The following is a 27,717-nucleotide window of genomic DNA, read 5'->3' on the forward strand; positions in this document are numbered from 1 at the left end:
TAAAGAGGGAACTGCACAATTTTATTTCTGCAAATTTCTAGAAAGAACCTGTGCTTTTTGGTGCCATGAGGCAGGGTCAGTGGTTGCCTCGGCATAGAGGCAGGGGTTTGGGGAGGGTGAGAACACTTTGGAGCAGATGCCTGTGTATGGAGATGCAGATTTGTGCAATGCTTATTATATGTAAACAGCACCCCTGTGAGAAATGAGACAAACCAATGATACCTGAAGTAGATTGGAGGGGGAGATGGAAGAGGCTTCACTTCTTGTGAGTAGTAGGGCAAGGGGAGTGTGGCTAACACTAGTAACCTGGGCTGTTCTTATTCATGGTTACCGTAAGGACTTGCGGTGCCTCTAAGGACTTTACAGAGTTCGTAGCCTGTCTTCCTCACAGCAGACACAAAGCTGCTAGAGCTAAGTCATGTTCCACTCAGCCCCTTCAACAGGAAAGGCAGAGCTAGGTCTATCTTTGGACTGTACCCTCTACCCCTCACAGTAGTGCTGGGGCCTCGGATCACCAGCTTCCAGAGGAAAAAAGTGGTCAGACTTCAGGGAGGGAGTGAACTGGGGAGGGGGGTGGTGGCTGTTTTTTGGTTGCTCTTGACATCTTGGTCAGGTGATCTGGATTTCTTCCCGTTGGGCACAGGCTGGGCAGCAGTGTTCTCTCTTCTTGTAGTCTGCAGAGCAGGCATGGCAAACCAGGCCTCCACAGAGCCTGGGGAGCAGAGACAGGGGAAGCCTGGGCTGGCTTCTAGGGGAGCACACACACACACACACACACACACACTCACACTCACACTCACATACTCACACACACATACACTGAAATAAATGTTAAAAAGAAAGTTCCTAAAAACCAAACAAATCAAACAAAACCAGGCATTTCCCTTGGTCCTTTCTTCCCTGGGTAGGCAAGGGACTGAGGGCTGTCCCAGACACTGTGCCTTCCTGTTACCTGCAAGGATACCGCCGAGACAGACGCCTGAAGACCTTGTTGCAGCCCATGCAGTGTCCAGGGGCCACAGTAGACAGCTGCTGGAGCCTCTGCCACTGGTGGTCCTTCTCACTGATGAAGGGGGTGGAGTGGGAGACATAGAGAGAGAAAAAGAGAGAAGGGGAGGTGGTGATGGAGGAGATAGAGTCTCACATTGGCCTGAAGCTTGCCAAGGTGGTGCTGGCTAGCCAGTGAGTCCCATAGATCTGTCTGTCTTTGCTTCCTTAGCATTGAGATTGATTATATGTGTTTAGGGGATTGAATTCTAATTCTCATGTTTTCATGGCAAGCACTTTACTGACTGACCAAGCTCTGTAGCTCTCATCAGTGGTGTGTGTGTGTGTATGTGTGTGTGTGTGTGTGTGCGTGCGTGCGTGTGTGTATTGTTTGTATGCAGACAAAACGCTCATATATTTAAATAAATATTTAAAAGTGCAAATAGCGCTTGTGAGATGGCTCAGAGGGTAAAAGTACTTGTTACACAAGCCTGGCAACCTCCGTCTGATTGCTGGAATCTTCACAAAAGTGGAAAAGAGAGGATGGACTGCACAAAGTTGTCCTCTGACACACTTGCCCCTGCCAAGCATGTGCACACACACACACACAACAATCAACAAAAAGTGTTTAAGTAAAAAATCAAGCTGTACCTTCCTACCCTTCCTTTTCCAGTGATAAACCATTTCTCCTTGGCATTCCTTCCACATTTAAGTAACAGGTTCACATACTTCCTATGGTAGAAAATGTTCTCTATGGATCTCCATCCCTTAATCGTGGAGGAGTCATCTTATTTGTTATCGTTCCCACCAGCTTCTCCTTCCTCCCAATGTGGTCGGGTCCCTAGTTTGGGTTCCTCTGTCAGTCACTCTTGTTAGTTCACAGGATATATATAATTCTATAGTCTCCTTCTGCTAACCATGAGCAATACCTTGTGGCTTCTAGCCCATTCTGCAAGCCTCCCTTCCCTTCAGTCCCCCACCCCCAACTTATTACCTACTAAAGCAACCAGTGTGGAGGCCACTAGCCGAGAGTTTGCTTTCATGTAAATCAAATAATAGGAGAACTTCAGTTACACCAGCTCAGTATCTCAAGCTTGCGACTTCTTCCCGTGCTTAGCAACCATCACATCCCAAAGCACAGATGTGGGACAGGCTCGTTGTCACAGAACTTGCTAGTTGAATCTTTTCTACTATGCAACATTGCATTCACATTCCATTTGTGTGTGTGTGTGCGTGTGTGTGTGTGTGTGTATCTCCATCTGTGGTGGATATCTGCATATTTGTCTGTGTATGCACACATGCCTGTGTGTGAAGGCCAGAAGTCGCCCTCCACCCTTTTGGAAACAAGGGTTTCTCAGTGAGTCTGGAGATCACTGATTGGGCTACAATGGCTGGCTAATGAGCTTTGGGGTTTCTGTGTATGCCTTCCCCAGTGCTGACACACATTTCATGTGTACACCGCCATGCCTAGCTTTAATTCTGGGTGCTAGGGGATATCAGCTTAGGTCCTCATACTTTTGTGGCAAGTGCTTTCCTGACTGGCCATTTCTCTAGGTTACACACTCTGTTTTATCATTTCTTTCTTTTTTTAACATTTAACTTAATTTTATTCATGCTTGCCTAGGGATGAGGAATAAATCATTCAATAAAACACACAGTAAAAACAGGAGGAGGCTTATCATGTACAATGTTTAAACTACAATAATGATGTACCTTAATTACTTCCATGTACACAAGTCTAATACTACAAGTTTTTAAAAAATAAACACAACTAAGACTTCTAGGAGCATTTTATAATAACTCCCTAATTTTTCTTTGTAGATAGATCAAGTACCCCCAAAATACAGATTCCTATACACAGTGAGTACTTTACTTAACGTACATGGACAGCTCAGGACAAGCCGACATCAAGTCATCAGTTTGGCAGGCAACAAACCACAGAGCCAAATGGAAAAAGGGGCAGTTGCAAATAACGAAGTTACTTTTATAATTAAATACAGAAAATATACTGATTTGCTAAAAATAAATAAGATGTGATGCATTTAACACTCCACATATAGAATGAATACCAGGACACTTATAAACGGTGAGCGAGAATCTCAATAGTTTACTGCGATAAACGCTGGCTAGATAGAAGTGCATATGCCGTGGAGCACTATGGGTGGTTTATGTTTCACCACATACTTTTGTTACCTTGAGGTAGATAACACGTGTGTACCAAATTCAGCATTTGTTTTCAGTTGCTGCTGGTATCATGTGTCTTAAGAAATGTGTACAGTATGAAAAACGTGAAAATACTATTGAATGAAAAATGTTTCAGGAAAAACTAGATCTTTTCATGCAAATATGTACAGTCTCACTGTGTAAGTTTCAAGGCAAGGTTTTGTTTCCTGTAAAGCAGGCCAGCGGTCTTGAGAATGTCTATTCACCCTAGCGCATCTAGTCTCCTCCTGTTCTACATTGTTTTGCTCTAGTCTTTGTGTAGTGTGTGTGCAAATGACACGCCAGTTCAAATGAAAACTAACTCACATGGGAAAAAAAGTCTGCATTTTACAAACTGAGAACCAAGAAAAAAAATCCTTGCAAATTAATGACACCTTCTTATTCAAGTAAAAAAATGACTTAAAACATTAGTGATAAAAAAGACACAATACATTTTATGAAGAACAAAGAGAAATGTCTGCTGAGTGTTTAGTTCAGATGTTTCAGAATGCTGCTGTATGTCTTGTGAGGGATTTGAGGGGAAGATTTCATAGCGGAAGGTGTTAATGTGGCCTGGATAGACATGAGTGGGGACCCCACTGGACTGTGGAACTGTGGGGTGCCTGTGGACTCCAGCTGCTTGCTCAGGAGGATCTCCCCATCGCCGTTCAGAAGCCCTGCCTCACGTCCTCTCTCCCCACGCTTCCCTTACTCGACTGGCTCAGTTTCTAGCATTTCAGAATCATCCTTCGTGCTAAAGAACTTGTCCAAATAGCTGGTGTATGTGCTCTCCTTTTCCACGTGCTCATCCTTCCTGACCTCACAACAGAACTGACTGATGAGGAAACACTCCTCTCCACCGCTCACAAACTGGCTGTCCCAAGAGGACTGATACGAGGCTTCCAACTGAGCCAAATTAGCCATTCCCTTTTCTTGCTTCTCCCGGCTCACTGACTTAGATATCAAGCTTTTCAATTTTAGCTGGGACACTGAGCTATTCAAGTCATTTAACTTGTCAACAAAGTCAGTAGGCTCATGCTGGGAACTAAGCTGGATAGTTGCTGCAATGAAGGAGTCAAAGTCAAACTCTGGCTCTTCTCCCTTTCCTTCTCTGCCAGTTGCTGGGACGCATCCTCCAGCGCTAGCTGTGCTTTGACCAATCCGTTCCTCTCATACTTTGACTTGCCTTTCTTATCGGATTTTTCTTTACTTTGTTCTTTTCAGTTGGAAAGATCTATAAGTTTGGGCTTATAGCAATGGTTAACTTCACTCTCCCTCCACACCAAGTTATCTAAGTATGATGATGACCTTGTTTTGTAGTTACAGGTGTGGCTACACTCCAGATCACAGTATTTGGTCTAGTGGTGATCCAGGTACTGCCAGCAAGGCTCAGCAGAATAGCAAGTGTCAAAGGCGGGATCCTCCCGATACTTCTGTCAGTCTCTATCCAAGTATTTTCGAGGATCAACTTGAACTTCTACTTCATCGATGACATCAGACAGAGCTCTTGGGTCAAGCTGAACCTCATCGATATCAAAGTTGTTATGAATAGGCCAGTTATGCTCTGAGAACTGACAATCATGATACCTTTCCCAGTTATAAATGTGACTGTGTGTTTCATCCATAAGCAAAATATCGTCAACTTCATCTTCTATGTGAAAAGGATGGCTTGAAATTGGCGCATTTGTTGGAAAAGAATAAATGCTCATGTAAAGATAGGAAAGTCCTTCCTCTGCTGTCAGCTGGTCCATGGGGCTGAACGCCAGAATCTGTTCCAGGAAATCTAGTGCTTCTCGACTAATTCCTGGAAGCAGCTGAGTTAGTGGTTTGTGTGGCTCAGTTATGTCGTTTCTAATGTAAACTGGAATCACACTATAAAGCTGCTGACGATCCTCCTCATGCACAACAGGAATAGATTCTAAGATCAGCTGCATCTGTTCAAGTTCATGTGCAGCTGCAAAGAGGGTTTTACCAGTCAGTATTTCAGCAAAGATGCAGCCCTCAACCCACATGTCAATGGCTTTAGTATAATTATTAGGAGAAAGTAAAAGTTGTGGAGATCTGTACCATTTAGTAACCAATCTTTCAGAAAGGTGACCCTTGTAGGAATAATGAGGATCCATGATCGGTGCCATACCAAAGTCACCTATCTTCAGCACCAAGTCTTCAGTGTTAATGGAAAGATTAGCTGGCTTGAGATCTCTGTGTAGTACGTTTGCAGAAAGAATATACTTGAGCCCTCGTAGCAGCTGATAATGGAAAGCCTGGCATGCTCTTCCAGTAGAGGACCCTGCTCCAGCACGTTTGCCAAGTCCGTCTCCATGTATGTACTCCTGAACAATGTAGACACTGTTTAGCTCCATGAGAGAGTCCACATCATCTGTTAACTGGCTTCCACTGGGACTAAGAATCTCAAACACTTTCACAATTTTATCATGGTCAAGTCTTCTAATAATTTTGATTTCACGGAGAGCATGTGTGATGCTCTGGGGATCGGTGAGGACAATTTTCTTGATGGCTACTCTTTTGTCACAGACATTGTCTACAGCAGAAAAAGCCAAGTTTTAAGTCCATGTACCTAGACTTGGTACATGGACCATGAATGTTCATGAGACTTTCAAATTTCTCTGCTATTTTGAAACCCTTACAGTAATTGCCTTTCCTTTCAAATTGTTGAGCTTGTGTAAACAAAGAAGAAAACTGGTACTGGAAGGAAAGATCTTTCAAAAAGGGAGAAAAATAGTTTTGTTTCCACAGCACGATGGTTTCTTGATGTTCATTGCAGGCGCCAACCAGGCCCACTGAGTTCCCCTCAGACTTAAAGCTCAAAAACCTCATACTGAGAATTAAAACGATTACAGTGCTCATAGTTCAAGGAAGGGCAGCAACTCTGCTGACATTTAAAGAAAACTCTCAAGAAACTCAAACGGAATGAAATGACATACTATGCACTCAGATCTACTGTGCAAATCGACTTAACACGGGACAAAACTGTGAATAAATATGCACTGGGCAGGCCTCCGTGGACATCCTCTCACAGTGCAGATACATTCAGTGTTGGACTGGTCCTGAGCAGCATCCTGAGGCGCTGGGAAGCACTGGTTCCTTTTGCTTCCTCTCTTCCTTTATTGCTGTGTTTCAACAGGAAGCCCTGGTGATGGTGGCTGACAGTATCTTTTGTTAGTGATCAGGTGGCCCCAGCTCACCACAGTCACAATCAAAGCTACTGTCCATCTTACTCTGATACAACGGGACTCCTCCGACTCATCCAGAGAGTACGGGGCTGCGTCCAGGGTCGGAGGCAGCTGTGTCTCCAAGGCTCTGAGGCTCTCGCTTTGCCCCCAGTGGCTGCCATGTAACCCCAACCCATGTAACCCCAACCCATGTAACCCCAACCAGAGAGAGCCTGTTTTATCATTTCAATTGTTGTTTTTGTTTTGTTTTCTTTCTTTCTTTCTTTCTTTCTTTCTTTCTTTCTTTTTTTTTTTGAGATAAGGTTTCTGTGTATAGGTAGCCCTGGCTGTCCTAGAACTCACTCTGTAAACCAAGAGCTGACCTTGAACTCAGAGATCCTCCTGCCTCTCCCTCCAGAGGGCTGGGATTAAAGACATGTGCCACCACCGCCCTTTTGTGCATTATCAGCAGACGATATTCTAGCACTGAAGAAGGCCGGAGGCTGAGGCCACAGGTCAACACTAGAGGACTTCCCTAGGACCAGTACTGGATTCAGTTCCCAGCATTGCAAAAAACAGACAAAAAGAATAGGACACATGAGTAGAATTTGTTATTAGATAATATACACGTTTCCTAAAAAATACATTGTGTTTTTAAAGCTATATTGATTTATTTATTATGCTGTCTTTCTCTCCCTGTGTGTGTGTGTGGGGGTGAAGACATACTACCATGCACACAAGGAGATCAGAGGACTCCCTGACTTGGTTCTCTGCTCCCACCATGTGGGTCTCAGGAACTGAACTCGGCAAGTGCCTTGCCTGCCTAGCCATCTTGCCAGCCCTATCATTCCTTTTTTGAAAGTGGGGGTGGGATCTCTGACTGTAGCCTGGGGCTGTCCTTGAACTAGGGGCAGTCCTCCTGTTTCAGTCTCCTGAGTACTAGAGTTATAGGTGTGAGTCACATTCCAGCCTTTCCTAGTTGTCTTTCTTTTCATTTTATTTTTATCATTATTTCATGTGTAAGGGTGTTTTGCCTGCACGAATGTCTGTGCATACATTTATTCAGGGCCCCAGGAGGCTAATCCTCTGGGACAGGAGTTACAGACAGTTGTGAGCTACTTTTGGGTGCTGGGAATCAAACCTGGATCCTCTAGAAGAGCAGCCAGTGCTCTTAACCACTGAGCCATCTCTCCAGGCCTCTAAGTGTCTGTCTTGACTCATTGCATCACCTGCCTTTAACATACTATTTTTCTTCTCATTATTATTATTATTACTGCTACCACTACCATCACTATTGTTGTTCACAGGTTGTTTCTATGTAGTCCAGGCTGGCTTTGAACACGTGCTTTTCCTTCCTCTGTTTTCCTTGTACTGGTAATTCAGGCGCACACCACTTGCTGTGCCTGATCTGGGCCTGACTTGCCCCGAGTCTTTCAGCACAGCAAGTGTTCTCCCGACTCTTCCCCTCCGTGTGGTGATTCCCTTTTTTTTCTCCTGGGTGGAACTGTTGCTCCCCGAATTACATCTCCTCCTTTCTTGGCTCGCTTCCTTTTTTTTTTTTTTTTCTGGAGCACATCCTCTATGAACTTCTTAAGAAAGACTGTGTAGGAGTTGAATTTCCTGAGACCCGTCTGATTAATGTCTTTGGCTATCACTTTCATCATTTAGTTTATGGTTTATCTGGACATGAAATTCTACTTTAAGAGTAGGCCTTTCGGAGAACTTGAGAGCTGCTGCATCACAGATACACGTTGAGTCTTCATATCCTTAAGGGTTTTGTGTCTTCCTCCAGATAATTTAGAAATAATGTTTCCCTTTGCTTTTGGGAAACTTCACAATGCCTTATCTAGGTATGAACAGCAAATTTCCCCCTTTTGCTTATTGTGCTTAGCATTCAGTGAGATCTAAAGACTGGGGTCCATCAGGGCCTGAAAATGCGTATTTTAATCTTTGTAATATTTTCTACTTAATTTCAGTTTCTTCTTTTGGAAACCTCTGCCAGTTGGAGAGGGTATTAGGACTCCTAGACTGCCGTGCATGTGAGTGTGTGTGTGTGTGTATGTGTGTGTGCGCACGCGCGCGCATGCCCAGGTGAATGCACACATGTTCATGTGCATGCCTGTGAAGGCCAGGGTTGACATTGAGCATCTTCCTCAATTACATTCCACCTTGATTTTTGAGACAGCATCTCTCACTGAACCCAGAGCTCACCTATTTGGTTAGATTAGGTGAACAACCAGCCCTGAGATCCTCTTGCTCTCTCTAGTACTGGGTTTGTAGGCATGCTACTTCTGGTTCTTAACATAAATGCTAGGGATCTTAACTCTGGTCCTCATGATTACATGGCAAGCATTTATCCACTGAGCCATCTTCCTACTCCTCACCCACTGATTCCTATTTCTCTAGTCACTTACACCTGCTTATCCTGTTTCTGGGAGCCTGTTTTTAACTAATTAGTTAGTTAGTTTTGTTTTTTTTGAGACAGGGCTTCTTTGTGTAACAGCCCTGCCTGCCCTGCCTGCCCTGGAACTCTGAGGACAAGGCTGGCCTCAAACTCACAGAGCTCTGCCCACCTCTCTCCCCCCACCCCATCCCTTGTGCCCCCAGTGCTGGGACTAAAGGTGGGCACCTCCACATCTGGCTTGTCTTTATTTTCTAACGCTTTTGGGGAATTGAAAAAATATAAGTAGTCATTTTTTTTTCTGAGATAGGATCTCACTACAGCCCAGGCTGCTAATCCTTTTGGTGAATTAAACAAATCAACATTCGTATCTCTCGCTCTGTCTGTCTGTCTGTCTGTCTGTCTGTCTGTCTGTCTGTCTGTCTGTCTATCTTTTCTGAGACAGGGTCTCACTACAGCCCAGGCTGCTCTAGAACACACAACCCCGCTGCTCCCCCCTCCCCGGCGCTAGGATGACAGGCCTGCCTGTGTACACACGTGAGGTCAGAAGGCAGCTTTCAGGCTTTCAGGAGTTGCTTCTCGCCTTCCACCTTGGGCTCTGGGACTCTTTTTCAGGTCATCAGGCTTGTCCCTCTATCTGTCCACCTTAAATTATTTTAGTTTCCTCCAAGCTGACCTTGGCCTCTTTTCATTGTCAACGTGTGAGTTCTACCCACAAGAATTTAGTTATGGATGACTCCAGCACTCTGCTCATTTTGTGGAACCTCAGACCAGTGGTGTTGCCCCCCTGAGCTGCATGGAAGGAGTGCACATGTGTGTGAGTGTCCACGTCTGTGGAGGCACGCATGTGTCTGTTACCTTCCTACCTGACAGAAGGGCTAGTGTGCTTTACATGTCTCCCCCATCTCAGTGGGCTTGGAGGTTTGAAATAAACCCTGTGGCACCTAGAACAGCTGCTCCAGGCTGGACCCATAGGCCCAGAGGCCTAAGGAAGTCCAGTAGGCAGGTAGGTGTAGGCTTGTGGTCACTTCTCTACATTTCTCCCTCCTTTCAGTTCCTTCTAAACTCATGAGCTGGAAGAGACTGGGATTTCTTCTAACCATAATGGGAGACCGAGGGCAGTTCTGGAGGCGAGAGCATGCATTAGTGTCAGAGGACTCTGTGGTTTACATGCTGTCTGTCTTTAGTGGCCACATCAGCACTGACCCTCAGTTTCTGCCTCTGTAACATGCGACATGTAATTAGTGACGGTATGAGGTCACTAACAGACGGAAACAAGTTTACATATGAAAGGTCTAGAACCTGAGAGCTGTTAGTGGCATGGTCTTCAAGCATGGCCTCCACACTTCTTACCACTGCTGCTTCCCACCCCAGTTCCAGCCCCCAGTCCCGTTCTTACTGGATCAGCTCCAGCACCCTCCTTTTCATGGCCCGGACCAGGTCCCTCTGCCCTTCGAGCTCCTTCTCATACAGGGTGACTCTCCTCTCAGCCTCCTGCTGCTTCTGTTCCAGCATCACTTGCAAATGGGCTCTTTCTTCCTGACACCTGGGAACAGGAGACTCAGTTTTAGGAGAAAGGCTCAGAACCAGTGATGGGAGCGCCTGGAGAAGCCAGCCTACATATAGATACAGCATCTACATATACAAACATACAGAGTCATGTAACACACATGCATTATACATCATGTGTACTACATATTGCACACACTACAAATACCCATCATCTCTCTTCAGTGCATGTGCATGTGTGCACACAGACACACACACACACGAAACATGTATACCACACACTGAACTGAGTACCTATAGACAGATTCAGCAATTGTAGAGAAATAGAAACAGGGCCTAACCTTGAGTGTTCCTGTAGAGGGAGCTACTGAGCATTTCCTTCTCTCCTTTCTGTCCTCCCTCTCCCTTTCCCTCCCTCCTCATCTTTCCTTCCTTCTTTCCCTCCCTCCCTTTTAACATTTCCACTTTAAAACGTAACTCTCTGGAAAGGTATACTATGGGAGACCTGTCTGAAAGCAGGGTGAATGCCTAGCAATCTAGGCTGGGAACACGATGACCAGCTGGAAACGACCGCATGTGGGGAGAGGTGGAGGCCTTGGGGTGATTATCTTGCTTTAAAGTATTTTTAGAAGGTATGTTATATTGTCTTTTCAATTTAAAATGCAATAGGGAAAACAGGGAAAACATGGCTTTCCTAAATTTCTGTCTCCGTTTTGGGTTTGGAACTGCCCCAGTTCTATTCTTGCCTTTTCTTGTTGTTGTTAGTGGTTTTCTAGAAGGTTCCAAGAAGTTGACTAAATTGAAAGTAGAATGGCCTAAGCTTCTCACTCCATGATCTGGTTGGGAGGGTTACTAGCCACAGCAGTGGGTAGATGCTAGCGAGTCTAGGAATCAAATCTAGGGCCTTGTGCCTGCTAGGCAGGTACTCTACCAACTGAACTATACCCCCCACCCCCACCCTTGAATTATTGACTTTTAAAGTACAGCTGGTTAGTGGGTCCCAAGACCGAATGCTGGGTGCACCTTCAAATCTCACCAAGAACCGAACTTCCAAAAGGCCCAGCAGACCTTGTCGGGACTTTTCTTAGTTGCTGACCTCTCGGCTCCTGTGGGGGGTGCTAATCAACATTTTTTCCCTCCTCTAGTTCTCTTGCTTGTTGTGAGCCTAGGTCCTTTTGTGACCACCATGGGGTGGTTGTTGGTTAGGTGGGAGGGAACCCTATAAGACCCCTATTGTGTGCTGGTGGCTATTTTAGGGGCCAGTAAGACGGCTACACCCATGACTCCTGTGGGACTTAGGGTAATTCAGCCAAGTTTAGTGACAGACCCCACCAGAGATCAAGATAGAGACTATAGAAGGTGCTGGGGGAGTCATTTGAGACAATATGGCATTGAAGTCAGCCTTGCAGATGTGTGAGTTGCAGTGGTCTGTCTGCCTGAGTCACTGAAAGAAGTTACTGGGCAGGGATCCCAGGAAGAGGTCAAGAAAAGTAGGGGGGTCAGCAGGGCCCCAGAGGAAGCCACTGGAATCATTCGAGCAGGGGTGATGGGAGCGGATGTGGGAGGGGCAAAGGTGTCTTGAGCCCCTAGTACACGCCAGGCATTGAACACCATAGCCTGTCTCCATTCAGTTTTCACAACGCCATCAAACGGGCAGTGTGAGTCTCGTTTTACAAGACAGAAGCGTAGACAATCGATTGAACAGGGTATCACGCTCGCCTCAGGTCACACGGCGTGGTGAGAGGATCAGAAGTCTGGACACGGTATTGTCTACCAGCTCTGAATTCTTTAGTCTTATCCACACTTTCAGACACCCGGGGCCCTGGTCACCAGTGCTGAGTGGGTAGTGGGTGGGCAGAGCAAATGACTTCCTGTCAAACCTCTCTATCTTTTAGGATGGACTTCCTGGTTTTGTTTGCTGTAGTACACCTGTCTCCTACCCACTCACATCACACAGGTACAGCAAACACAGCCGGTAGAGAGAATGTACCTGTAGAATTTGGACTGGCTGGTGGTAAACCCCTGTCACCAGCTGGATGCCCATGTTCCCTTTGCACAGTGGTGGGCTCAATGCCTGGCTCCTGGGTCTGGGAAGTGCTTGTACATCTGCAGCCGGGAACGACTCTCCACTAACTCTCAGGCCACCCTCTCTCCAGCATGTCACGCCTGACTTCTTGCCCAACAGCCCTCACTTGGAGGTCTGACAGTGTCCCAGGCTTTACAGGTTCCAAGCTCTGCTCTGGACTTCCCACAAGAGTCCATCTGTCCCAGTCTTCCCCACCTCTGAGAATAGTTGTTCCTGACTCTTTCTCTGAGACCTACAGCCAGTCTCCCAGGAATCCCTGCTTCAAAATGTACCCACAAATCAGCAGCTGCATGCCCTCTGTCAGCGGCCCGGGCTAAATACCTCTGCTCTCCTCCTGTTGTGCTGGTTAGTTTTTATGTCAGTTTGACACACGTCAGGAATGAAATCTTAATTGAGAAAATGCCTCCATAGGAGCCCAGATCACTGTGGGTGTGCCCACCCCCAAGCATGTGGTCCTGAATGGCATAAAGCAGGCTGAACAGACCCCGAACGAGCAAGTTGATAATCAGCACATCTCCATGGCCTCTGCATCAGCTCCTGTCTCCAGTGCCTGCTCTCACTTCCCTTAGTTCCACTGTTCTGTGGAACTGTAAGATGAAATAAACTCTTTCCAAGTTGCTTTTGGTCATGGTACTTTATCACAGCAGTAGAAGCCCCAACTAAGACACTTGTTTACCAAGAAGCTTTCTGGAAGTTAGACCTCCTGGGAGCTGCTGATGTTTGCATGAAGGGAAAAGGACCAGCAGGGTGGAAAGCCCTAGGTGGGACTGGGCATAGCAGGTTCCAGGAACATGATGGAGGCCATGTTGGCCCCAGTGGGGTGAGGAAAGAACCCTCTAGTCTTGTTCCATAGGGTCAGCCTGGTCCAGTCTATGAACTGAAAGTAAGTGGGAGAATGACTGCCAATGGGCACAGGCATTCATTCTTCAGGGAGTGACACCAATGCTGTAAAATTGATGGTACTGATGGCTGTACAACTCTGTTACTATACTAAAAACTTCTTTCGAGACAGGTGTTGTTGCTTTTAGAGCCTGTCCTGGAACTTGCTCTGTAGACTATACTGGCCTCAAACTCACAGAGATCTGCCTGCCTCTGCCTCCCAAGTGCTGGGATTAAAGGTGTGTGCCACCACTGCCCGGCTTAAAGCATATATATCAGACCATGCCCTTCCTCTGCTTGGACTCTATAATGGCTCCTGTTCTACTTTGATTTAAAGCCAAGGTTATTTTGATGACTTCCCAGGATCTCTTGAAGATGGGATTGTCCACCAGACTTTACAATTCTCCTTAACCCTGCTGTGCAATCCCCACCTGGGGACCTTTGTCCCTCCTGTTCTGTCCCCTGCCTGGAACATCTTTCTACCTGGTGTCTAAAAGTCTGGCTCCTTACTTCCTTCATGTCTTCATGCAAACTCCAGAGCTTCTGAGAGGCATTCAACGGCCACACCACCCTCTCAAAGTCACAGTGGTCACTTTCCCCATTCTCCTTCCCTATTTCTTTTTCTCTACAGACCTGTACTCCAGGGGCTGGGGAGATACCTTTGCAGGTAAAGGCGCTTGCTGCCAAGACTGACATCCTGAGTTCAGTCCCTAGGATCCACATGGTGAAGAGAACTGACTCAGTTGTTGTCTGACCCCCACATGTATGCCGTAGCACATGCCACATTCACACCCACAATCACGCTCACGTGCACTCATTCTCCAACCTAAGCATAAGATAAACAAATAATAATAATAACAACAACAGCAAAGCCACCTCAAACCATTGCTCTGTATTTCCCCTTCAGATTCCTACGTACTGCGAGCAACATGAAGGCAGGGATTTTATGTTTTGCCCACAAGAGTATTTTGGTTTTAGAATGGGCGCCCATAGTGTTTTGGAATGAGTGTTTTGGAATGACTGAGTGACTGGTGGCAGGGAGACAGAGGTCTGTGAGACAGTGCCCTCCAATACAGGAAGAAGTTTGATGCTACAGCATTTCTCTGGAGCCTCTTAGCTGCTTCTACCAGTTTTTTCTTGAAGCCACAGAGGCTCTTGCATGGCCAAGACCCCCACTTTCACTTAAGATCTGAGTCACCAGAGTATTTGCTGGTCTCAGGAGCAGTTCGGGTGGGGAGTATTGGGTGGAGTCCAAGGGGCTTTGGGTTGGAGTCTGGGCTCTCAGCTGTTCAATACACAGACAGCAAACTTCCCAGTGATTCAGCATGAGTCACAAACACTCAGTTTGTGGCAAGGGTGGGACTGTTCCCTGACCTTGCTTGGAGAAAGTACTATGTGGTCCTCTAGAGACAGAGGCAGCATGCAGACCCTTGAAGACCAAAGGCAGGCTCTGGAAGGTCTTTGCATGGAGTAGACTTTTAAAACAGGAAGGGTTGTGACAGATAATGCCTTTGGGGCCATGAGATCAAGGCAAAGAAGGGAACATGGAGCTACTTGGTAGAGAGAGAGAGAGAATGGAATTTAGCCAGTTCTCTGTATCTGTGTCTCTGGTTTTAACCAACCATGAATTAAGAACATTAAGGAACAAAAACAAACAAATAAAAAACCTAAGCTGTATGTTTTGAACATGTCTGATTTTTTGTCTTCCTATGGCTCCTTATACAATGTAGTGGCACAACTATTTTCACAGCATTCAGACCAAGTTATGGAGGTTCCTATAGCACAGGGAGGATGCTTGGTATTTCCCTGCAGACCCTACACTATCTTTATGCAAAGTACTTTAACAGCCATGGGTTTCAGTTTCTCTTGGGGTCCTGGGACCAACCTCCTGTTGATGTAGAGACTGTGTTAAAAACAAAAACAGCAAAAAAAAAAAAGGGGGGGGGACTGAGGATGTAGCTGGCTTGGCAGAATGCTTGCCCAACAGACACAGAGCCTTAAGTCTGATCCCTAGTACCACATAAACCGGGCACATCAGTCCGTGCCAGGAGGACCCGAAGCTCAAGCATTCTTAGTTACATGACAAGTTTCAGGGCAGCTGAGCTATGTAACAACAACAACAACAACAAAAAATTGGCTGAGGGAGCCAGGCATGGGGGAGCAGGATTGCCCGTCTCAGCCCTGAGAGACCGAGATGAAGGACCGCAGATTGGAAGTGAGCATGAGCTGCATGGAATGACTAAACAACAACGCAAAACAGCAGGGAAGCCCACTGCTGTAGAATCAGCCACAGGGTTTGGCTCTCAGGGTCTCTCTGCTAACAAGCTGACATTGGGTGACTTATGTTAAGTTCTGGGTGAATGGCAGCCACTGTTATGGCTATCAGGAGGCCAAAAAGGCTGAAAAGGTTGTATAGCAGAGAACAGTAATAATAACAACAAACTGAGGGACAGTTTAAAATGAGGGACAAAGCCAGGCACAGCAGTTTATGCCTGTTATCCCAGCACCCAGGAGGCTGAGGCAGGAGAATTGTCATAAGTTCTAGGACAACCCGGGCTACAGAGTGGAATCCTATCTTTAAACATCATGTGAGGGAGACATGGTGGAGCCAGAGCAGATTAAGGAGACAGAGGTGCACCCAGAAGAGGCAGCAGGAGCCAGGGTGAAGCATGGGAGGAGCACAGGGATGGGAGGGGATGGGGGGCAGGGGTGTCTCCTGGGGTTCAGGGGAGGCTGGGGAGGAGAGGAACTGTGGACCTCATGGGATCAGGATTGATGCCTAGGCTTCAGTGTCCTGGAGTCGTGCCCAGCACAGCACCCAGTACATTGAGATACTTATGAGTTCTGGCATCCCAGTCACGCTGGTGTTGCCAAGGTTACCTGCTGAGCTGCTCCTGGAGCGCCTGCAGCGATTCTTCCTGTGCCCGCAGCTGCTGCTCCTGGCGCTGGGCATGTTCCTTTGCCAGCTGGAGCTCATACCTGGGGTCCTGGGGACAAGAAAGAGAATGACCCCAGCTTGGGGCCACCAGATGCACTCCCTAGGAGGTTTTAGCCATGCGTCTGGGAGCTGGGTGAGTCTGGGGTTGCCACTTCTTTTCTAGTAATCGCCAAGTTCTTGGACCTGGAAGTCTGGCTAGGAAGGAGGCCGAGAGACATCTTGGAAGCCATCTTGGGAGAAGCATGTCAAAGCTTTTTTGGGAGAAGCATGTCAAAACGTGACTAGTCCAGAATAGGACAAAAGAGCTTAGACACTGGGAGACCTTTGCCCTCGCAAGTGAGCCTGAACTTTGTGACCCAAAAGGCTCGCGGGGATGTGGTCCCTAACTCAGTGTTGTCATGGCTAGGCAGGAAGTACTGATGAGTGAAGTAGGTCCTACAGGAAGCGATCATGAGAAGGGGCACCCCGGGACCTGAAGAATGTGTGACTTTCAAAGGGCAACCCAGATAGTAACTCCAAGAAGACAAGCCAAAATTGATTTGTAGAGCTCTGTGTGAAGGCATATACCAATAACCCCAGCATTTGGGAAGTCAGAGGCAAGATCAGGAATTCAAGGGCATCCTGGCTTTATAGCAAATCTGAGGCCAGCCTGAGTTACAGAAGGTCTTTTCACACACAACCCCTTGTACCGACCTGTGGGCTGCAATGGTGGTAGATCCCTTAGTGGCAAACCAGGTTAGAAAGTGAGCAATAGATAGGTACCTTGACCACCTCCTGCAAGTGCACTTCCGCTTGGTCCTCCTGCCTGGTCACACTGGTCACTCCTGTCCACTCTTGTGGCTTCTCTGTGGTAGAGCCTTTCTTTATTCCTAGGCCTTGCAGGACCCAGGGCTGCCCCAGAACACAATCCTGATCCCACCCCTGCCTGTTTCCTAATGCTGTGTCTTCTACCCTTTCTTGAAGGCTGGGGGCCAGCACCCCTTGGTCATGGTCCCAATCTGATGCCCTTTCCTGGGTCCCTTCTGTTACTCTCTGAACTTTTGTCACTGGCAGACTTGATTTGCCTTCATCTTCCATTCCTGCCACCTCCCTTTGAGTCTCCTTAGCCCCCTCCCTCTGTGGTTGGCTGCTGGGTGCTGAATTCTCCAGGGATTTCCTGTTCTTTGGACTTCCCTCCTTCAGGTCTAGCCGAATTCCCTCCCCTTCTGTTTCCCAAATGCGCTGGGGACAAGTGAGGCTCCTAGAATCCCCTTTCTTCTTTTCCAAAAAGGTGGGAAGATGGCCATGTTGCAAGGGGGTGGGGAGGTCATTGTGGCGGGCTTCTCTGGGTGCATCTTGTAGACAGCTGGTTCCATGGGTGTCTGGTCCCTGTAGTTGTCCTGTGAAGCATCCCACCTGTAGAGAAGTCCCATCTCAGCGTCTGGTCACTGATCTGGGACATAGCCCTGGGCCAACATGGTTTGCTTCTTAGTGGATTCAGAGGTCTCCTACTGGGAAAGTCACCAGAGCCGAGATAATCTCAGGCAGCACCCCCAGGAGACCCACAAATCTGTGCTAAAGACCGGCAGGTATCTCAGTTCCTCCCCTCCCTGCCTCCAGCCAGTGGCATCACCATCTTCCACCTGGGTTGATCTTGTCTTCCCCCACTGAATTCTTCCTCTACCTTCTCCTTTCACCTTTCCTGCTCTGCTTGGTTTTGTGTTTCTGCGTCCTCATCTCTAAACGGGGAACAAGAATTCCTAGTTTATACAATGGTGATGGAATCTTAAACAGACAAGTGACTACTCTCAAGAAATCTCTCCTAGTGGGGATGTATCTCAGTGGTAGAACATTTGTCTAGTATGTGTGGCCTTGGATTCGATCCTTGGCATAGCAGGGGCAGGGGAGCCTTCTCTGTGATCCTGTTTTTCCCTTGACCATATCTGTACACTATAGTCATCCCTTGATACCAGGGGAGTTGGCTCCAGAACCTCAAACTGGTGCTCAAATATCTGGATACTCGAGACTCTTCTTTAGCATGGCGTAGGGTTTGCCAATAACCAATGCACATCCCCCAGTAAGCTGAAGTCCTTTTTAGATGACTTTACTACCCCACACGGTGTCAGTGCTATGTAAGTAGTTGTATACTGCCTTGTGTGTGGGACTCTGAGGGAAAAAGAATTCACAATGTTCAGAACCAATGATATCTTTTTTTCTAAATATTTTGTATGCGGGGTTGGTTGAGTCTACGGATGCAGAACCCACGGATGTGTAAGGCTGTCTGCACACTTAGCATAGACTGCAGTGTATTCCTGATCTGTCTCCATGAGTAGCCCTTGAACTCTTTCAAGGTCTGAGACTGAGTCCTTAATGGTGCCACATCTGGGGTCTGGAAGCTCATAGAAGGATGACAACCTTCAGCTGCCACATGAGAACAGAGCAGGAGACTTGTGCAGAGTTGCATGGGGCTGTCTCGAGCCATCTACACAACTCCCCTAGGAGGCAGGACAGGAACTCACCGAAGGGCCTTTAGCTGAGTTTAGGAAGGGGTAGAGCTGGGTTGTGAATTGAGAAATCAGGCTCTTTAGTCACTTCCCTAACTGCCATGGGCCAATTTGAACACGCAGCTCGGGGGTTTCAGTAGAAGTGGGCTCCGTGGTCTGTTTCCTGCAAGCCTCCAGTCACCCCTATTGTCCTCTCCCTTGAGAGCTCCAGTAGGTCCTTCAGCTCCCTTGTTCTCCTTCTTCCACCCCCTCCCAGAACAAGACCGCTTCCCACTCCCTGCTCCCCGCTCCCCGCTCCCTGCTCTCCCATCACTGGCTTCACACACTGCTTCCACGTCTGTTCTGTTTCGCTCTCTGCACACCCACAGGAGGCCCTGCTCAACTCAGGAGTTCCAGCAGATTTAGATGACCAAGGAGCAAGTCAGGGTGAAGGCAGGCAGAGGCACCTCCTTTGGGAAAGCCTCAGGCTTTCTGGGTCTTCTTTCCTGGGTCCGACTGGGATTGGAGCAGCGGGACCTGAAACCAAGAGGCAGAACAGCTGACGTCTTTAGTTGGCTTGGTCCTTTAGTGGAGGCGACCCCAGCTTTGGAGTCACTCGTTCAGACCGCTACCCTTCCTGTTTTCCACCTTTCCCCCGAGTGGTTCCCTTTCCCCACGTAGCCAACCATCCGATGCTCCATCTGTATGTCCATCGCCTCCTAGCATCCCATCACCTATCCATCCTTCTCACTTTCCACCCTGCCATTTCGTCTTTAGAAGCATGGCCTAGCTTGAGGAAAGAGAAGGCTAGAGAGTGGTGTTGGGGGAAGTCCTGTGCATTTGTCAATAAAACACTGCTGGCCAATAGGGAATCAAGATAGGTGGGACTAGGAGTCCAGAAGGACTCTGGGTAGGAGAAACACAGAGAGTCAAGATGTAACGCCATGTCGTAGGAAGCCCGGAAACTTCTCCGGTAAGAGACATACTTAGATTAACAATTATGGGGGTAGTTACTTAAGTCAGAGTTAGCCAGTAAGAAACAAGCAAGGCCAACAGCTTCATAATTAATATAGCCTCCTGTGTGTTTATTTGGGACTGATGTGGCTCTGGAACCAGGCTGGCAGGAAGGCTGCCAAAGAAAAGGCTTCTCTTTACAGAATGGGGTCAAGGATCAAGAGAGGGAGGGAAGCAGGCTTTAAAGAGGGTAAGCAACCAACATTTCTACCCAGATATGGCACTGTGAACCACAATAACCAACATGTCATGATAACACTAAGGGTGTAGTAGTGCTTCACATACCGTGATCATAACCAACAGCTCTCTAATAGGAATTAAGACATGCTCAACAAGAGAGAAATCATGCCTGGTACGGGAAACCTTGCCCACTACCACAGGGGTCATGAACTCATAGATCTTGGAGAAGAACCTACAACCATCACTTTACCAAACCAGCATAATCCCTAGCTACATTCTAAATATTTGTCCTTATATACATAGATCAGAGTAGTCCTTACCCCTCATCAAGGAAACTTGTCTTTGCAACAGATGAGAATCATTACAGAAAACAACAACCAATACATATACAATACGGCTACATGTAAGACTCTGGGATCATTGCTGAAGAGGGAGTTGAAAGATGAGCCAGAGGGTCAGGGAGTTGGCTTTGAGGCTGTATCTTTTAGGAATGTCAGAGTCTACACCAATAAAATCTCATCAACATGAATACCTAAATATGAACCAAACAAGGACAATAACAATAGACATGATAATATGAATGAGGGAAAGTTCATGAGGACTCACCCCTACAAAAAGAATTACAGGCAAGTAAGGAATTCTGAGAGCAGGAGAAACAGTCTTCCCACTGATTGGTTATCTAATAACAAATGGTTATCCCTAAAAACACACATACAAATAACATTAAATTGCTTGTGTGTATATATCTCACAGCAATTAATGAAAAAGGAGCCCATGAATTTGAAGTAGGGCAAGGAAAAGTATATGGGAGGGTCTGGAGGGAGAAAAGGGAAGGGGGAAACAATACAATTATAATCTCAAAACAAATTTTTAAGGGCAGGAAAGAATGACTTAGGTTGGAGGCTGAGAACCACTCACTCTGAGAACATGGGCCAAGCTTCATCCAGGTCTGGGCGCTGCAGATCCAGGTTGAAGGTAACTCCATTGAGGGCATAGAGAGAGTCCAAGATGTCTTCCTGGAGCTCAGGGCACAACAGAGGGCTCCGGGGTCCATACCATTCCCTGTGTGAAGAGGAACCAGCACATTTGGCTATTGCCACTCTTGACCTCTGAGGATCGGCACACCACAGGGGACCTTCCCTGGCAGGGTGTGGCTGAGCTCAGCCTTGGAGAACAGAGGTCCAAGCCAAACTGAGGAGTCTTAAGCCCCTTCGCTTTTCTGACACCCTTTCCCTTATCCCTAATGGCCAGTCATCCATTTAGGGGTGACAGAGGGTAGTGAGCTCAAGTGTCACATAAGGGATGATGGCTTGGCAGTCCTACCTAGTGAGATCTGGGCTCAGGAGGCACAGCTGCATTGACTCAGCCAGCTGTCCACGGGCGAGGCAGAGTCGGATAAAAGCGCGACCCTTTCCCAGAGAGGTCTTCAGCTGCCGGGTGTGGGGAGGACCAAAGAGAGGGCGAAATCAGGATGGGGAGTTGGGCCGAATCAAAGAGAGCACAGATGGGAACAAGAGTGGAGGAGAAAGAGGGGGCCAAGGTTGGAGGAGAAATGTGTGGCTGGAGGTGAGGCTAGGAGGTCCAGTGAGCGGTGAGGAGCAGGTGAGAAGCCTTCTGCTAGCAGAGCAGGTATGAGTGGTGTATGAGTGACAAGGGACCCAGGGAAGGGGTGTATGTTTGCCTCTGGTCATTCTTTGTCCAGTGCTGGTACCAGAGCTTTCCTGTGCTTCCAGAGTGCATCCCCTTCCTCATCTCCCGCTCCTGTTACCTTGTTCTGTGAGCACACAAAGTTGGTCTGCTCCGTGTATCCCCGATGCTGCCGCAGAGCAGTGATCAGGAAGTCCCAGTAATCCTTCCGAGCCCCCAGGAAGCTCCTGTGCTCTTTCTGGTCAAACTAGGATCAAGATGAGGGAAAGGAATGTGTGCCAGGGGTTCCTTCTGGAACCTCCCTAGCACCCTGGCTTTCTGGGAAGGCACTGGGGAGAAGAGAGGGCTCCTGTAAACAGGCTTTTTTTAGGGAGGGATCTGGTTCTGCCCTTACCGGCTGTGTGATATTTGCTTTCTCTGAGCCCGACTTCACACTCATTCATTCACAAACTGACCTCAGAAAGTTTACATCTTGGTAGGGGAGTCAGAGGATAAATACATTAACTCCCCCCCCCATCCAAGACAGGGTTTCTCTGTAGCTTTGTAGCCTGTCCTGGGACTCACTCTGTAGACTATGCTGGCCTCGAACTCACAGAGATTCACCTGTCTGTGCCTCCCAAGTACTGGGATTACAGGTGTGCGCCACCACTGCCCGGCTACATTGAGTTCTTAAAGCATGTGTTAGATAGTGATGGTGGCCGTAGAAGGAAAATGAAAAAAAAAAAGAAAAAGAAAGACTAGAAAGAGTGTGTGTGAGCTGGGTAGTGGTGGCGTACACCTTTAATCCCAGCACGCGGGAGGCAGAGACAGGCGGATCTCTGTGAGTTCGAGGCCAATGTGGTCTACAAAGCTACAGAGAAACCCTGTCTGGAAAAATCCAAAAAGAAAGGAAGGAAGGAAGGAATGTGTGTGTTTGTGAGAGAGAGAGACAGAGACAGAGACAGAGACAGAGACAGAGACAGAGAGACAGAGACAGAGAGGCAAAGAGAGACTGAAATTTTAGCCTGAGCAAGCCTTCAGACCTGAGGGTCATGTGAACAGATACCATGCAAGTATCTAGGGAATAACATTCCAGACAGAGAAAATGCAAAGATAAAGGCCCCTAGACAGGTGCAATCCTGGTGTGCTATGAGGGTTGAGACAGAGCAGCAAAACTGCAGCTCACTGTCCTGAGGTGAAGTCAGAGGAGGGATCTTTGTGTTTATAGGAAGATGGTAAAAATGAGGAGAGAATTAAGACTAGTCCTAGCTTCTAGGAGACAGTTTATGTCACGAAAGACTTGCTCGCTGAGCAAGGAGACAGGGCCTGGGAACCGTGGAAGACAGTGGCTTGGGTATATGTGGGAAAGCTCTCCTGAGTATTCAAAGTTAAGGAACAGGGTCAAGAAAGAGAGGGAAGGTGGGTGGTCCCACCTGCAGCAGCAGCTCCAGGCAGCCACAGAGTCTATGTAGCTCCGCGCTGGTGTCTGTCACTGGCCCCTGCCCTTGCCCATATCCCTGGAGGATGGCAGAGACAGCATCTGCAAGGAGGAGGGTAGACGGCAAATATCAGAGAGCCCGGCATCGAAGGAGGATGCTCTCCAGACCCCTCACTTCTTTTTTTTTTTTTTTTTTTTTTTTTTTTTGGTTTTTCGAGACAGGGTTTCTCTGTATTGTTTTGGAGGCTGTCCTGGAACTCGCTTTGTAGACCAGGCTGGCCTTGAACTCACAGAGATCCACCTGCCTCTGCCTCCCGAGTGCTGGGATTAAAGGCGTGCGCCACCAACGCCCGGCTCAGACCCCTCACTTCTTCTGCAGCTCACCCCAAGAAAATCTGACAGGGCAGACTCACTTTTCAGGTTCCCGGTGATCTTTAGGATGGCCCCCTCTTCTGCCATGGAGACTGGGAAGTGATGTGATTCTCTGTGGTCCCCTGGGTTCAGCCCACTTTCCTTATATAGAGATGGGTGAGAGTCCAGAGTTGGGGGGGAGATGAGAACATACCGGGGTCACACAATGTGTTCACCGGCAGAATGAAAAACAACTCTTCCTTCTTTTCTTTCCTTTAAATTTTTTTAAAAGCAGGGTGGTGGTGGCACAAGCCTTTAACCCCAGAACTCGGGAGGCAGAGGCAAGTGGATCTCTGTGAGATCAAGGCCAGCCTGGTCTACAGATCGAGTTCCAGGACAGGCTCCAAAGCTGTAGAGAAACCCTGTCTCAGAAAACAAAACAAAACAAAAAATTTAGAAATGGTTTACTGAGTATACCTCGATGAATCCAAGTTCCTTCTTGAAGGCCAATGTATAAAGATATGAATGTGGCCCCCACTTACCAGTTCATGCTTGGTGTTGGTCACCCTGATCATTGCGGACGTCTTTACCTCGCTGACTTCCCTTGGTAGCCCTCAGTGTGCACTGCTACACAAGATGACTGGGCACAGAGAGGGTAACTCTCAATCCAGCATCACAAAGCTATAACCTGAACTCAGATCTGTTTACTTGATATGAGCAGAAAGCCTGTGCTGTGTGGACACCCAGCTAGGGAACTATTACCTCTTCTCCTCTGGCCCTTAAGCCTCAGCTGTGTGTCATTGCCTTGAGACCTACGTTCATCCTTTCCAGGGCCCCAGCTGAGTGGAAAATGTGTGTTCCCTGGGGAAAGCAGCAGAAGTCGAGGTGCAGAGTTGGGAATGATCCTGATGTTGGGTGTGAGGAGTGCAGTGCCTGGGTTTACCCCCAACATCCTCTCTCACGGGACTCTCCTTCTGCCTCCAACTGATCCTGGGACTCAGAGATGGGCACTGCTGCTCTTGAAGGATGATGAGCTTAGGCTAGGGTCCTGGCATTAAAGACAGGTTCAGGATGAAAGCCCAGGTATCCGGCGTCCCGGGCAGCAGTGATGGAATTTGTGGGTGGGGTAGCAGCCCTATGGCAGTGGATCACAGGGAGAAAGAAGAAAAGAGAGAATAGGAGAGTGCATGGGGCTCAAGGATGAGGAGTCAGAGGACACAGGGCCACCCTGGACTTGTTGCTTACTCACTGTGTATCTTCCAACAGTTCACTCTGTCTCAGACCCCAGGTTCCTTATCTGTAGACCAAAGATTAGACAGAAGTTCTCTATGGACCTTCACGATTCTTCTAGCCCATCCCCAAATCCAGGGATTCCCGGTGCTCACCTGAGAAAAGCCTGCCCGGTTGGGGTGTGGGCAGCAGGGTTCTGCAGCCTGAGTATGTCCCTTGTGACTGTGGACTCTGCACAGCCCTTCCCAGCTCTCCTGCCTGGGGAGTGACTCAGGCCCAGCCTGCAGAAGGCTGGGCCAACCCTGGTCAGGGAGAATTAGGAGAGAAAGATTAGGGCCATTGAGGCAGAAGGGTGGCTCCCTCAAGCTGATCTTGCATAGGGCCTGCTGGTGGTCAAACACAAACCCAATAGAGGTCTCCTTTCCCGGGCACCTGCTCCTGTCTTTCTGTCTTGTTGCCAGCAGATGGCAGGAAGAGGCTGGCCGAGGCGCTACCGTTTCTCTTTGGCTGTTTTCCTGTCACTGGACTGGAGGTGGGTGGCACAGGTAGAGAGAGGACAAACGACCACCAAGTATCTTCCCCTCTTCTTCACCCCAGCCAGCTGAGAGATCCTTGTCAGTGTTACGGTGCCTTCCTTCCAGCCCTAGTGCACACTTCCCGGGGACGGAAGCGAAACGATCCGTGAAGCCACAGGTGGGCTACTCTTGTAGGGTGGCCTCTCTTCGCTGACCTCGCCCAGCTTCCTGATCCTGGGGTCATCCTTTTTCTAGGCTAGGCTGGCCTGGGGGCTGGTCTGGGTAACTGGGAATCGATGGTTAGGGACTTCTTGAACTACTTTTGCAAGGTAGACGAACCACCTGTTAACAGGGCACGAAGCGATCCCCAAGCCTGCTGTTCTCTGTTCCACGTCCCGCCCTTCTTCCCGGTGCAGAACTCGATCCCCCCACACTCGTCGTCCCTGCCGCCGTCTCCGTCCCCGACAGATCCCTTCTCTGATGTCAGTCTCCCAGTCGCTCGTTGCTCACACCGGCGCTCTTTCTCGCGCTCCTAGCTCAGCCTGTCCCAGGGACTCCGCTGTCGCCCGTGCCGCGTTCCCGCTCCTTCGGGTCCCCTCCCCACCGTCTGCCTCCTTCGTCCTTGTCGCCGCCCCTCGCAGGGCCCCCGCACTCCCACTGCCTGGCAGAGCCGCGGCGGAGGCGGAGGCGGACTCCGACGGGGCGGGCCGGGGGCGTCGCCCTCCTTCCCCGCGTCGCAGACGCCCTGGGCCAAGAGGTCGCTGGGGCTGGGGGCGGGCCGGCTCGCGGGTAGTCCGCGTCCCCGCCCCGGGCCCGTCGGGCGCCCGGCCGGATGGGCTGCACCGTGAGCCTGGTGTGCTGCGAGGCGCTCGAGCCCGCGCCCCCCTGCGGCCCGCAGTCCCCCGGGACTCCGCCGGGCCCTGAGCGGCCCCAGCGTTGTGAGCCCGGGGGTGCGGTGCGAGCCCAGGGGAGGCAGCTGCTGCTTCAGGTAGGGTGCTGCGGGCTGGGTGCGGGCAGCGGGCGCGGCAGAGCCCAGTCCACCTGGGACAGTAAGGAGTCTGGGAAGGTGTGAGTTGGGACGTGGGAGGGCCCTGCACCAGTTCCGTGGAGGTCACACCTGGGGTTCTGGTGTCCTTGAGCAGAGGGTGCCTTAGAAGGGCAAATACCTGTGAGGTGTTGGGGGCAGGGTTGTGACCCAGCACTATCGAGCTCCAGGCGGGAGGATTATAATCCAAGGCCAGCATAATGAGATCGTTTCTCAAATAACCCGAACCCGACCCAAACCTAACACACAAAACAAAAACAAACAAGAAAGAGGAAAGGGAAAGTGGCCCAGAGAGGGAGCGGGAGGCAGCAGGCAATTCGTTCAGGTGAGAATTTGGAACCACCAGAGGGTGCTGGGGCAAGGAGGGAGAGTAACATCCCCTTAGCAGAGTGGTGGCTGTCTTGGTCTCTTCTACCTTGAGGAAGGGGCTGTCAGGGTCAGCCAGGCCCACCGCAGGGTGTGAGGAGGTGGGTGGGACAGAGGCAGCATCAGGGAAGACCGAGGCACGGGGGTGAGGGGTGGCCTTTAGTTCTGCATCCCCGTTCTCTTGCCTTCTTTTCTGGCTGAGTCTTGGAACCTGGATGTGGGGAATGACCAGAGGTAAAATAGCGATGACCAGAGAAGCAGGCGCTTGATGTGGGTGAGCAGGCTGGCAGGACACCCCAGGCTTTGCATAGGTTCTGCATTCTTCTGGAGAAGGAAAGTGTTTTGTATTAGTAGGGGGGCTGTCCAGCTCTACTTCAGCCCCTGCAGGACCACAGCCTCCCTCTCCATGAGAGCAGGAGGAGCAGCTTCATGGGATTGTATGCTGAACTATGCTCTGGGTGAAACAGGGGTCCTACAGCTCTTTCTCCACGGGAGGCCAGCAGAGTCAGGGTTGACTCCAAATGCACCCTGCAGACGCATCCCAGCTCCTCCTTGTGGACAGCAGGGAGGCCAATGTGGCTGTGTGTTCGTGTGTTCTTATGTATGAACGTGCGAGAGTGTGTCAAGTGCCTAAGAGGCCCCTCTGCACCACTTGACTCGCTGTCCCTCTAGGGCACAGATGAGAGCCTACTTGTGGTTATCTGTCACAGCCACAGGTATGGGGTTGGGAACTTGTAAATAAAATGCTCTATCCTGCAAGGCAGTGGCTAGGTACAGTGAGGAACAGGTTTGGGGATGGAATTGTCATCTGTGTCTCAAAGTGGCTGGTGCCCTAGCTGGATTCTCATGGAGCCTGGGGGGACGACTTAGGGAGCCTGGGAGTATGAATTGAGCGTCCCATGTTACTGGTGATGGCAGAGAACTGGGGTGACATGCTAGAGTTCTTAGAGGACAGATCCCTCCAGCGTCATTAGGATAGCTTTCCTCCACCCACCCACTTACCACCCTTGGCTCAGAGCTTTCCATTCCTCTGTCTTGCAAAGTGTCCAGGGGAGGTGAGGAGTGAGGACTCAATGGTCCTTCCTATCTCAAATCCCGGGCTTTGCCTTGGGGGTGGATCTGAGCTGCTCCCTGGGAGCATCTCAGACTCCAGGGCACACTGTTGTTCTTACCTCCTGCTTGGCAGAGACCATCCACTTCCTTGTTTTGCTGCTGCTTTTCAGATAGATCCCCAACCTTTCTCCTCTCTTTCTGTCTGTGGGTTCAGGTCTTTGACTCCCTCCCACTCTCCCTGCAGTCAGCCTTGACATAGTGG

The 27,717-nt window shown here is 49.0% G+C and overlaps 2 protein-coding genes and 1 pseudogene across 8 annotated transcripts in view; 1 reads left to right on the forward strand and 2 right to left on the reverse strand.

Moving 5' to 3' along the window:
* Rufy4 (RUN and FYVE domain containing 4) lies at positions 1-25,813 on the reverse strand. Of its 5 annotated transcripts, none has more exons than XM_040753363.1 (14): positions 25,502-25,813; positions 24,632-24,778; positions 24,496-24,543; positions 23,309-23,408; positions 22,891-22,997; positions 21,600-21,725; positions 21,155-21,261; positions 20,750-20,893; positions 19,105-19,174; positions 16,938-17,570; positions 16,118-16,224; positions 10,163-10,309; positions 953-1,063; positions 1-712 (listed from the first exon to the last, which is right to left on the reverse strand). In XM_040753363.1, the coding sequence occupies exons 4-14, from the start codon at positions 23,352-23,354 to the stop codon at positions 610-612; spliced, it is 1,701 nt and encodes a 566-aa protein (XP_040609297.1). In that variant the 5' UTR covers positions 23,355-23,408; positions 24,496-24,543; positions 24,632-24,778; positions 25,502-25,813; the 3' UTR covers positions 1-609. The 5 variants fall into 5 exon arrangements, with proteins under 5 accessions (XP_040609297.1, XP_012969158.1, XP_040609293.1 ...); XM_013113704.3 differs by having other exon boundaries at positions 25,334-25,813; XM_040753359.1 differs by having other exon boundaries at positions 24,492-24,543; positions 25,334-25,813.
* On the reverse strand, positions 1,075-6,558 carry LOC106021168 (annotated as a pseudogene).
* The window catches only part of Tns1 (tensin 1), a 217,469-nt gene continuing 215,559 nt past the window's right edge, over positions 25,808-27,717 (forward strand). For all 3 annotated transcript variants that reach the window (XM_040753344.1, XM_040753346.1, XM_040753348.1), the window contains exon 1: positions 25,808-25,979. In XM_040753344.1, coding sequence (XP_040609278.1) covers positions 25,824-25,979 — 156 coding nt within the window. In that variant the 5' untranslated portion in view covers positions 25,808-25,823. The remainder of the gene's footprint in view (positions 25,980-27,717) is intronic.

The sequence above is a fragment of the Mesocricetus auratus genome, unplaced genomic scaffold (assembly GCF_017639785.1).
Source record: "Mesocricetus auratus isolate SY011 unplaced genomic scaffold, BCM_Maur_2.0 Super-Scaffold_100010, whole genome shotgun sequence".
Taxonomy (NCBI): domain Eukaryota; kingdom Metazoa; phylum Chordata; class Mammalia; order Rodentia; family Cricetidae; genus Mesocricetus; species Mesocricetus auratus.